General features: G+C 38.9%; 1 protein-coding gene across 1 annotated transcript in view; it reads right to left on the bottom strand.

Moving 5' to 3' along the window:
* The window catches only part of SAMD8 (sterile alpha motif domain containing 8), a 60,410-nt gene extending 48,702 nt beyond the window's left edge, over window positions 1-11,708 (bottom strand). The window contains exon 1 of the mRNA XM_036337188.1: window positions 11,494-11,708. Coding sequence (XP_036193081.1) covers window positions 11,494-11,667 — 174 coding nt within the window. The 5' untranslated portion in view covers window positions 11,668-11,708. The remainder of the gene's footprint in view (window positions 1-11,493) is intronic.
* Window positions 11,709-12,488: the final 780 nt, after the last annotated feature.

Here is a 12,488-nt window from a genome sequence, read left to right as displayed (position 1 = left end):
ATTCTTTGCCATTTTCATTTCATTTCTTGAAAGTCAGGGTCAGCTTGTGAAAAGTTGTTAAACAACATGTTTAATGTGAAATGTCAACCCTCACTCTAAACTTTCCCTGTTCAGAGCATCAGAAGATGCTTTGGGTTTCATAGTGGCTTTCTGATTTTGGTAGTTCATTGAAGAAGGGAGTTTGAAAGCTGTTGTATACTGTTGACAATTATCTGCCCATGTCCTGCCTGAAATACCATGATTGTTTATGAAAAGTATCTCTAATAAAGCTGGATGCAGCTTTTGGCTTGGAAAAAAAACAAAACAAACAAACAAAAAAGAATAATTATCAGAAGAGTGTAAAACAGGTAGTGAAACTTGATGCTAGCATGAAAAGTAATGACTGACAGAATGAATGAAACAACTTCCAAAAAGTAGAGACACAGGTTGAAGGAAATACTACAGCAGATGAAAAGATGCCACTGTTTGCACTCAAACTTTCTGACAGGTACATAAAGAAAAACAAAATAGCATTTTCCCTGTTACTCCCTGGGCATTATGTATAACACATCTTATGTGTCCAGGGGTTAGGAGGCCAAGCACAAACTCTCATCTTCCCACTCCTCCCATCAAGGGGATAATAATGAGGTTCCTCCAGACCCTCTCTCAGCCACCAGACTGGAAACCCTGAACCTCTTACCTGGCACTAAGGAAGTAGCGCCTGTAGAAAACTACAATATGAGCGACAAATATCCTCCATGAATACAGATGAAAAATCCTTAACAAATTATTAGCAAATAGAATTCAGGAATATATAAATACATATTTATGTATATATACACCATGAGTAAGTGGAGTTTATTCCGAGGTTGCAAGGCTGGTTCAATATTCAAAAATCAAACAATGTAAACCACCATGTTAACCAGCTATAAAGAATAAAAACCACAAGATTATATCAGTTCATTCAGGAAAAGCATCTGACAAAAAAAAATGTATCAAGAACACTCATTTATGATTTTAAAAAAACTTTCAGAAAAAAATAGCAATAGAGGAGAAATTCTCAATTTGGTAAAGGACATGTATAAAAACCTACAGCTAACATCATATTTAATGGTGAAAGCTGAATACTTTCCCCTAAGGATGAGGAAAGGCAAGGATGTCTACTCTTTATATTGCTATTAAACATAGTACTCAAGTTCTAGCCAGCACAATAAGGTAAGGAAGAAAATAAAAAAAGTGTACATATTGGAAATGAAGATATAAAAATATTCCTATTTGCAGGTGACATGACAGTCTACATAGAAAAATCCAAGGAATCTACAAAAAGGAAACCCAAGACATCCTAGAACAAATAAGTGAATTAGTAAGGTTGTAGGATACAAGAGCAACATACAAAATTCAGTTGTATTTCTGTATGCTAGAAATGAACACATGGATAAAGAAATTTAAAATATAATAAGTACCACTTATCACTAAAAAGAGAGAAATACTTAAATCTAACAACATGTATAGGATCTATATATTGAACATTCTGATGAAATAAATCAAAGAAGTCCTAAATAAATGGAGATATTCCACATCCGTGAGTTAACCGACTCAACATAATAAAGATGTCAATTCTCCTCAAATTGATATATAATTTAACACAATTCCTATGAAAATACCAGCAATATAGACAAGATTATCCTAAAATTTATGTGGAAAGGTAAAGAAATTTGAATAGCTAAATCAATTCTGAACAAGAATATAGTGGAGGAAATAACTCTACACAATTTCAAAACTTATTATGTTGCTAAAGCAATCAAGACTATATGATACTGGTAGAAGAACAGGCACACTGATTAACTGAACAAAAAGGACTACCGAGAAATAGCCTTGCACAAGTATGGCCAACTGATTTTTGACAAAGTTGCAAAAACAATTCAATGGTGGGTAGTTGAAAAACAGTGCTAGAGTAAATGGATATCCACGGGCCAAAAATGAACCTTCACCAAATCTCACACCTTATGTAAAATTTCATTCAAAATGTATCATAAATTTAAATGTAAGGTAAAGTGTAGAACCACAAAACTTTTAGACAATAACATAGAAGAAAATCTTCCAGGACCTAGGGTGAAGAACTCCTAAACATGATACTCAAAAGCACAATCCAAAACAAAACAAAAAAATGATAAATTAGACTTCAACAAAATTAAAACTTTAACTATACAGAAGATCCTGTGAAGAGAAAGCAAAGACAAGCTACAGACTAGGAGAAAGTATTTGCAAACGACATATCTGAGAAACAACATATATCTAGAATATACTTTAAAAAACTCCCAAAATTCAACAGTGAAAAGCCAAAAATCCAATTAAGAAAATGGGCAAAAGACATAAAGAGGCATGCCACCAAAGAAGGTATCTGAATGGCAAAAATACACATGAAAAAAATGTTTCAATACCACCTACTAGGGAAATGCAAATTAAGGCTATGCTGAAGTATCACTACTCACCTATTAGAACAGCTAAAATAACTATGACAATTTGAAATGGCAGCCAGGATGCAGAGAAACTGTATCTCTCACATGTTTCTGGTGGGAAAGTAAGATTGTACAGCCATGCTGGAAATAGTTTGACAGTTTCTTTAAAAAAAAAGAAAGAAAGAAACGTGCACTTACCACACAACCTAGCAATTGTACTCCTGGGCATTTTATCCCAGAGAAATAAAAATTTATGTCCACACAAAAACCTCTACACAAATGTTCACAGCAGCATTAACTGTAACAGCGAAAAGGTGTAAAAAAACCAAAATACCCCACAATATGTGAAGAGTTAAACTGTGGTACATCCACATCATAGAATACTACTCAGCAATAAAAATGAATAAACTATAGATACACACAATAACTTAGATTGGTCTCAAGGGCTTTCATGCTGAGTGAAAAGAGCCAATCTCAAAGGTCATATACAGTATGATTCCATTTATATAACATCCTCACAATAACAAATAATACAGATGGAAACAGGTTAGAGGTTGTTGTGGTAAGAGGTAGTATATGTTGGGGGGTGAGAGGGCCACAATAAAGGGGTAGACCAAGGGAGATGTTTATAGTGATAGACTAGTTCTATATCTTGATTGAGGCAATGGTTACACAAATCGTCTCATGATAAAAGGACATACCACTAGACACACATTAAACAAATGTCAATTTCCTGGTCCTGATACTGTACTATAATTATGTAAGATGTAATCATTGTGGGAAACTGGGTAAAAGGTATATGGGATCTTTCTGTTCTATCTTTGTATCTATAATTACCTATATATATAAAAGCCTAATATGCAAATTACCCCCTCAGGAGTTCAACCGGGAGACCAGGAGTTTGATCACTCACTATGACGTGTGCTAACCACCAGGGGGTGGCACGAAATGAAGAAAGGCCCTGGCCGGCAGCTGGCAGCCGGGGAAGGGAGGCCCCTGCCAGCAGCTGGAAGGTCCTGATTGGCCCTGATCGCTGGCCAGGCCTAGAGACACTACCCATGCATGAATTTCGTGCACCAGGCTTCTAGTTTCAAAATAATTGTGAAGAAAATCTTCAGGAGCTAGGGTGAAGAGCTCCTAAACATAATATTCAAAAGCATAATCCAAAATAAACAAACAAAAAAAGATAAATTAGACTTCAACAAAATTAAAAACTTTTACTCTACAAAATTGTGAATCTATTTCATTTATCCCTTTTTTAAAATATGTTTTTATTGATTTCAAAGAGAGGAAGGGAGAGGGAGAGAGAATCACTGATTGACTGACTCCTGCATACCCCCTACTGGGGATTGAGCCCCAAACCCGGGCATGTGCCCTGACAGGAAATTGAACCATGACCTCCTAGTTCATGGGTTGACACTGAATCATTGAGCAACACTGGCTGGGCCTCTAATTATTTCAAAATAAAAAGTTTTAAGATTTTTTTAAAGGAGAAAAATGTCCTGAAAATAGTATATGTACATATCTATAATAATAAAAGCATAATATGCTAATTAGACCAGATGTCCTTCCGGATGACCTTCCGGGCGAAGCTGGGGCCGTGAGGGAAGCCTGGGTCCTGGGTGCCAGAGGGAAGCCGGTGCCAGCAGCCGGGGGAAGGAAGGCCTACTCTTGCATGAATTTCGTGCATTGGGCCTCTAGTTTTTAAATTTAAAAAAATCAAACTTTTAACAGTTACTCCTCTGATGGACTCTTTCATTCTCTAAATTAAATATTTCTACAAATGAGCATAAAATGCTTAATAATCAGAAGGAAATAGCCCTTTTAAGAAAATGAAAACAATATTTTTCACTGCTTGAAGCACATCACACTTAAATAGAGATGGATAGAAAATTAAGACAATCAATTAAATTCAATTATTAACCTATGTACGAGTATACATACTAAATAAAAGATAAGAAACAGTGGGGCAACTAACAAGACCAATAAATCCAAGAAAAGACCTGATTATAGATCCACTCCCCTCTCCCATAAAAAGTGTGACTTTGGAAAATGACTTAACCTTTATACTTTGAGATGACAAACAGAAACTAATAAGAAACATTAAACCATCTCATTTTGTAATTTAGAACAATGTTAGAATTCTGACAATGTTAGAATTGAAAGCACTGTGGAAGGATCTGGTACAGTTCCTTAATTTACACCTGAAGAAACTAAGGCTAAAGAGTTAAATAACTTTAAATTTAGTTAAATAGCTAGAGAGCTATTCCACATCAGAATCTGATATAACATCCAGAAAGCACAGTACTTAAGAGTGCTGGCTCTGGAATCAAACTGCTGAGGTTCAAACTGCGGATTTTTCAGTTACAGTTATGTGACCTTGCAGCAGTTACTTAACCTCATTGGGCCTCATTATTCTCACCTGTAAAGTGAGGTGACTACTAGTTCCCACACCACAGGCTTGTTGTAAAGATTATGTAGAATAATACATGCAATGCATTTATAATAATGCTTGGTAAATAGACTGCTCAGTGAATGTAAGCTAGTATTGCCATCATTATGAACTCCTCTTTCTGACAGTTGTCCTAAGCCTAAAATTAAATCATTAGGAGTGTCATCTGCCAACTAATAGTCAAACCCACTCTTAGTTCTGGAAATCTTTTGGTTAATAAAAAATAAATAGGAGCATTTGAAAACAAATTTTAAATCTTATAAGCGTTTTGCTTAGGGTAGAATCAATTTTCAGCAAAACAACAATGTAATCAAGTAACATTAACTGAGAAACAGAATAGCAACACAATAGTATTGATTCCAGTTAACTAATGCAGAATTCTACACATGAACATGAGTCTCTCATATAAAGACTTATTTAATATAAAATATAACTAAATAAAGAATTTCAATAGGAGCATTTTTTTAAAGTATGTCATACACAATAATTTTGGAAGAAATTGGGGTAATTTCCTAAAGTGATAGGCTCCAATAAGTGGAAAAACACAAACTATTCTAAGGGCTTGATTATGTAAACACACAAGAGACCAATGGCTTCTAATTTATCATTAGGCAACCTTTAGAATGCAGAGGATATATCAACAAAATGAAACCTTTACTCTCTCTGTGTAAAGGTTTACAGAACCAATGTCCATGTTTAGATGGTGATTGTAGTGATTTAAATATGCTGTATTTTTCTTGTAGTTTCACCTGATGGTGTGTGTATGTACACAAAACACTCTAAAGTTCTAGAGTATAGCTGTCTGAAACAATTTAAAAACCATATACTGACTTTAAAAACCATGCATTCAAATGCCCCTAAAGGAATTTAGAAGTGATGCAACTTGATTCACATATGCAAAATGTGCTGTTTTTGGAAGTTATTACTAATCTGGTATACAGTAAAAATTTTAAGTTTTTGTTTCTAAGTGACATATGAAACCTAAAGAATAATATTCATATTCCATGCCAAAACCGGTTTGGCTCAGTGGATAGAGCGTCGGCTTGCGGACTGAAAGGTCCCAGGTTTGATTCCGGTCAAGGGCATGTACCTTGGTTGCGGTCACATCCCCAGTAGGGAGTGTGCAGGAGGCAGCTGATCGATGTTTCTCTCTCATCGATGTTTCTAACTCTCTATCTCTCTCCCTTCCTCTCTGTAAAAAAAATCAATAAAATATATTTTAAAAAAATATTCATATTCCAAAGCCAGTAAAGGAGAGATTATTAATAATTATGCAAAGTTAGTGTCAATATATTCTCCTTAGGGAAATTATACATTATAGTTGCATTCACTCTAAAATAAGCTTAAAATTCACTTTTACCTAAAAGCTTTTACCATATTAAAGCTTATTTAATATGCACCCAATAGAGACAAACTGACTGTAACTTGTAGATCCACAAACTAGAGCATAAAAGTAATTTTTACGAAAGCAAAAAGCCTCAACTACAATGTAGAAGGATAAGATTTACTTTGGGCATTTAGCTCTACAGTTTGTAGTATTTGGGTCTATCTAGCTTTTTAAATCCCATTTTTAATATTCAATCCTAAATTAAAATATTTTCAGTGAGCAAACAAAAACTATTCTTTTCTCTTGATCTTTATCAAGAGGACCTTTAGAATACAGAGGATGTATCTGTTTACTTTTTCTTAGTAAGCACGGGGCATCTTTTCTAAAACACCTATGAAATCTGTATAATTACAAAACAATTTCTAAGACTTTGAACCAATCCCTACCATCCATTTTTGACACTCCAGCAGTGATTTTTCTTCTGTTTTGTTGTGTCCCACTTCTGAACAGAATTTGGGACAGCACATTTGAAGAAGTCAAATAGCCTCCTCAGTTATATCATCATACCGCACCTCCGTTCCGGGACATTTTTTTGCTGCCAGGACCATGCACTCAATATATTACATTTTTTAAAAAGTTATCATGCATACCAATGAGCACCAACTTTTTCTGGCTCCAATTTGTCTTTAAGAGTCCCGCTATCAGGTTGTACTTAAGTCTATACCAGTCTAGAACTGTCTCAACTCAACGAATAAGAATCTAATAAACAACATTGTCCAGTTTACATCCTCAGTTATGCAAACATGACAATCAAAATTTAGTGGTAAATCTGATGAAGAGCTTGACCAGGCTGCATGCCAGAGCATACCAGTAAAAAAGCCAAACATGTAAATTATAATTCTTATTCTAATCACTGAAATAATATTTGGGCAAGCTAACAGTTTGACATATTGATTGGTAAAAATCATTATTTTTAAATATGCTACACCCCCAAATCAAATCAACATAATGGAAAATGAGAAACTGGCTCAAGACTTCAAATTCCATTACAATATTGTGAAAATATATTGGATTTGAACCTGAAAGTTAATGTATGGTTTTGGCAGCCTTTGACTTTCATCCCAACAATTTATTGATGAAACTGACATCGATTTAATTTAGTCTTAAAGTTTCCAAACTAAAACCAATTAGACGGCATTTCCAATAACTGTGTGATACAGTTTAACTTATAGGAAGACCCTAAATTAGCATGGTTCTCACCTCATACTAGAATTTCCTACCTAGAATTTTAAGAGAACAGAAAAAGGGTCAAGATAATAGATAATAGACATATTACCAACTCTCTTGTCCTTTGCCATAATTCAAAAGCTTAACAAAAACCCACAATAAAAGCTTAAGACAAATGCAAACATAGGTCACTGACTCCACAACACCTTTTTGAGATACATATCATAAAATACTATTTTGTAATTAAACTAGAGGCCCAGTGCACGGATTCGTGCACCAGTGGGGTCCCTCGGCCTGCCTAAGTCCTCTTGCAATCTGGGACCCCTCAGCGTATGTTGGACTGCTGATTTCAGCCTGATCCCCACAGGCCAGGCCGAGGGACCCCACCGGTGCACGAATCCATGCATCGGGCCTCTAGTATATGCAGATAAGATCTTTGGTTAATCTCTTCCCACACCCCTTCTTCCTCCTCCCCCCTTCCCTCTGAGATTCATCAGTCTGTTCCATGTTTCCATGCCTGTGCATTGAGCATCTGCCCCCTGGTGGTCAGTGGTGTCATAGCTACTGGTTGAACGGTCAGACGGTCACTTAGAGATACACACACACACACACACACACACACACACACACACACACTGTAATGAAGCTATTATAACCAAGTTTTCCTAGTTTCTGCCATTCTATGCAAGAGCCAGGATAGACTCACTTTATGTTACATTCTGTACTGAAGTGATTACTAGGAGGGCTCAATGTGTGATGAAGTAACAATATTTCAATATGGAAACATGAAGTCCAGGCTTAGCTTAAGATCCAGTGATGGTGCTGTGTGTAGGGAAGGAGGGAGTGCAGGAATATTCACACCACAGGTCTGTCACAAATCCATAGCCACATATTTAGATGGCAAATTAACCAGAGGCAGCATGTAAACACTGAATTGTTCTCTAAGTGTGCCTGGCCCATGCTCTCTTACTTTTAATTAACTTCTTGATTTCTCAAAGCCAAGAGAACCACAAGACCTAAAGTAAGGATGACTGTCATGATTACCTTTAGTCAAGTGGTTCTTTCTGTTTTTGCCCAAATATTATCCCTCAATGTGTTACATCATACCCTTAGAGAAAAAAACAAACAAAACTAGATTTCAAAAGTTTTCAAAACCACATGCAAGCAAAAATTTAAAAAACACAAAGATACTGCCAGCATTATTGGAATAAACACCCATATATGATTTTTAAAACACAAAGATACAGCATTATATAAGTAAGAATACCTTATTTGTAAGCAAATACAAACACATGAGAGAAAAGTGAAAAAAAATTAAGTTTCCCCAATCTGCAAAAATTAAAACATTTAAGCTGGGCAGGATAGTATAGTCCTTCCCTGTAACCTAAATCCATTAAAAGAATTACACTCAGATCATATTGTATTTTCCCACTAATAACACAATCTTTAAAAAGAGCTTCGTCAGTAATTTAGCAGTATACAGATTTGTATTCATATCTCATATAAGTCAGTTTGATGGACAAAAAGAATCAAAGTCACAGAAGTTTTAAATTTAAAAGATGATTTCAACCTTCACTAACAATATACCACCATATAAAGAATGAAGACAGGAATTTTCCATGCATAAGTCAACGTGAATGAGAATCTTTGCAGAACAGAATGAGTGCTACTGAAATCAAAACTGATTTTTCTAAATATGTCTGCATGTTCTACCATCACAGTCATGATGGCTTCCTCTGGAGTAATATACATTTTCTTGCCTTAGAGAAACTGCTAAGTGATTGTGAGAACTATCAAAGGGAAACAAAAATAACTATTAGGTATGCTGATATATTAATTGTACAACTCCCCAATTTCTTTCTTTAATTTTGAGGTAACATTAAGATGTTACTTAATAGATGTTACCTAAATTTTTATATGCCAAGACCTATTCAGAGTTGAGTTTGAAGTCAAGGTCTCTATAGGACCTCAGTCTGGTGAGGACAAGCTGAAACATAAACAAGAGAAATACTATGTAAACTCCTTCAACTCTATAGAACAGTTAAAGAAAAGGGAGTTAATCTTTTGACAACAGCTAAAAGCAAAGTTAACTGGTTTGGCTCAGTGGAGAGTGTTGGCTTGTGGACTAAAGGGTCCTGGGTTCAATTCCTGTCAAGGGCATGTGCCTGGGTTGCTGGCTTGACCTCCAGTAGGGGTTGTGCAGGAGGCAGCTGATCAATGATTTTCTCTCATCATTGATGTTTCCATCTCTCTCTTCCTCTCCCTTTCTGAAATCAATAAAAATATATTAAAGATAAAAAATAAAAGCAAAGCTAAGAATTCATCTCTCCTTTGAGGAAATAATTACTAGCTAGTCCACTGAGCATTTGAAGAAATGACATATATACATAAACTAACTTAAAAGCTTGTTGCAACAAGTAAATTTGAAGAATAAACAGTTGATAAGCATTTAGAGTAGAAATACCTGATGAAAAGTTTGCTTTGACAACAACTTTGCAAAACTTCTAATCAGATAAGAAGTTGTAAAACGTGAGACTTTGCTAAAGTCAAAGATTTCATAAAGTCATGTTATAACTTAACAATTACAAAAGGAAATTAATTTATTTATACTAAAGTAAATGTAAATATTATGATCATTATTTTTCTGGCACAATTATGATTTTGGTACCATTTCTTCTATAAAAAACACCTATCTGTACCCACCTATACCCGTTCTGTTAACTGCCACCTCAAGCATCCTCTAATATTTTTCTAGATCACTATACTAAAAATATTATTCGTACAATATCTCAAAATTGCATTAATATTGGAACTGCAACTCAATCAAACGTACTCCTCCAATTGTCAAAAGAAAACTCGAATCCTCGAGTTATGGGTAAGGGGAAGATCCGGTGGGCTCCTGGACTGCAGTGATGTCACACATAGTTTTATGTACCCTTTTAACCCAGACACCCGCACTGACCATCTTTTTACCCTGTGGCATACACATGTGCCAACTCCAGCTGTCAAAGTGGGATCGACCCGCTCAATACTGAGTATCTGTACAACCTCAGGGTCCCAATTTTTGTTTCAAGTCTAATGTTTTCATTTCAAAGCAACGCATTAAATCTTTTTAAGATCCAAACGTCTCTCGTATTTAATATAAACTTAAATTTTAAAAAGAAGTACAAAGAAAAAAAAAATGAAGCGTACTGTTAGAAGAAATCCAAATGGGTATCTATGTTCAGAATCACTCCTTTCACTATACTCGTAGTTTCCCAACATCACTTCCTTTTCGCTGTTTCCCCCCGTCCTTTCGGCAAATCAGTGTTGAACGCCGCCCCTCCCGCCCCAGGTTTCAAAAGGACCCACTGTCCGCACAGCCCCGCGGCCAAGTCCACCGCTCCGGTCGCCGTCGACGCCGCGGACGCCACTCGCGAGCACGCCGAAGCCCTCAATCACACCCCCGGGGCTCCTTTCCTTTCCTAAGTCCATTGCTCTTTTTCGGGCCCTTTGGGCCAGATGACTTCCCACCCAGAGACCGCTCCCCTTCCAGTCGAACCGGCACGCTCCCCCTCATCACCAGCACCCCACTTCGGCCGGCTGTCTCGCCGTCCCCGCCGGCTCCGTCGGTCCGGCCACGCGGTCCTCGCTCGGCCCAGGTCCCGCTCCTCCGAGCCCGAGCCCGAGCCCTCGCGGCCAAATCCCAGAGCATCTCTCCTCCGTCCCCAAGCCCGCGGGGCCCTGCCATCTCTTCGCACCACCCTCCTTCAAACCCTCGAGCCCTTGCCTCTCAAGCTGCCTCTCCCTCCGCGTCCCGCTCCCTCTCGCCCCTCAGCCTCTACTTGCCCCTCCGCGCCGGCCATCGTCATCCCCCTCGGGCCCTCGGCTCACCACCTCCATTTCCCTCAGGTTCCATTCTAGAGCCACTCTCCGGGCTCCTCAACCGTCTCCCGGGGCCCCTCGGATCCCTGTTCTCGGCACCCCCCGGCTTCAGCCCCGACACCCCGATCGCCCCTGGCCGCAGGTGCCCCCAAACTCCCCTCGCTGCAGCCTCAGCCGCCGCTCACCTCTGTGGTCCGAGTCGGGCTGCCCGGACCCACCTCGGAGTCGGCGTCCGAGCCGCCGTCGGAGTCCGGGGCCCTCCGAGCCTCGCCGGAGTGGAGCGCCCCGAGCGCCGGGGGCGGAGCCCGGGGAGGGGACCCGGAGTGGAGGCGAGAGCGGTGGCGGCTGCGCGCAGGCATTGCTCCTGCCCAGGTCTCCGCGGCTCGGGCAACTGCTCTTAAACCAAACCGGAACTGCTTCAGGAGGCGGGGCCCCGCTGACGGGAGGCGGAGCCCATGGTGGGGGCGGGGCCAAAACCGGAAGAGGCGCGGGGCTCAAGATGCGAGCGAGAGCCTGGCAAGAAAACCCAGGAGCGCATGCGTCAGGCCCAAAGCGAGAAGATAAGGCCAAAGGAGATCAGGCTGGTGAAGATGGGGAGGGGCCGACAGGTGGGTAAATGGGGTTTGAGGACGAGGGGAAATTACCCTCATTCCTCTAGAGCAGCGGTTCTCAACTTGTGGGTCGTGACCCCTTTGGGGGTTGAACGACCCTTTCACAGGGATCGCCTAAGACCATTGGGAAAACACATATATAATTACATATTTTTTAAAAATATATTTTATTAATTTTTCACAGAGAGGAAGGGAGAGGGATAGAGAGTTAGAAACATGGATGAGAGAGAAACATCGATCAGCTGCCTCCTGCACACTCCCTACTGGGGATGTGCCAGCAATCAAGGTACATGCCCTTGGCCAGAATCGAACCCGAGACCCTTGAGTCTGCAGGCTGACGCTCTATCCACTGAGCCAAACCGGTTAGGGCTACATATTGTTTTTGTGATTAATCACTATGCTTTAATTATGTTCAATTTGTAACAATGAAAATATATCATGCATATCAGACATTTACATTACGATTCATAACAGGAGCAAAATTACAGTTATGAAGTAGCAACGAAAATAATTTTATGGTTGGGGGTCACCACAACATGAGGAACTGCATTAAAGGGTCCCGGCATTAG

This window comes from Myotis myotis, unplaced genomic scaffold (genome assembly GCF_014108235.1).
Source record: "Myotis myotis isolate mMyoMyo1 unplaced genomic scaffold, mMyoMyo1.p scaffold_m19_p_15, whole genome shotgun sequence".
NCBI lineage: Eukaryota > Metazoa > Chordata > Mammalia > Chiroptera > Vespertilionidae > Myotis > Myotis myotis.
Note: the sequence above shows the minus strand (reverse complement) of the source record. Positions and strands in the feature narration are given on the sequence as shown.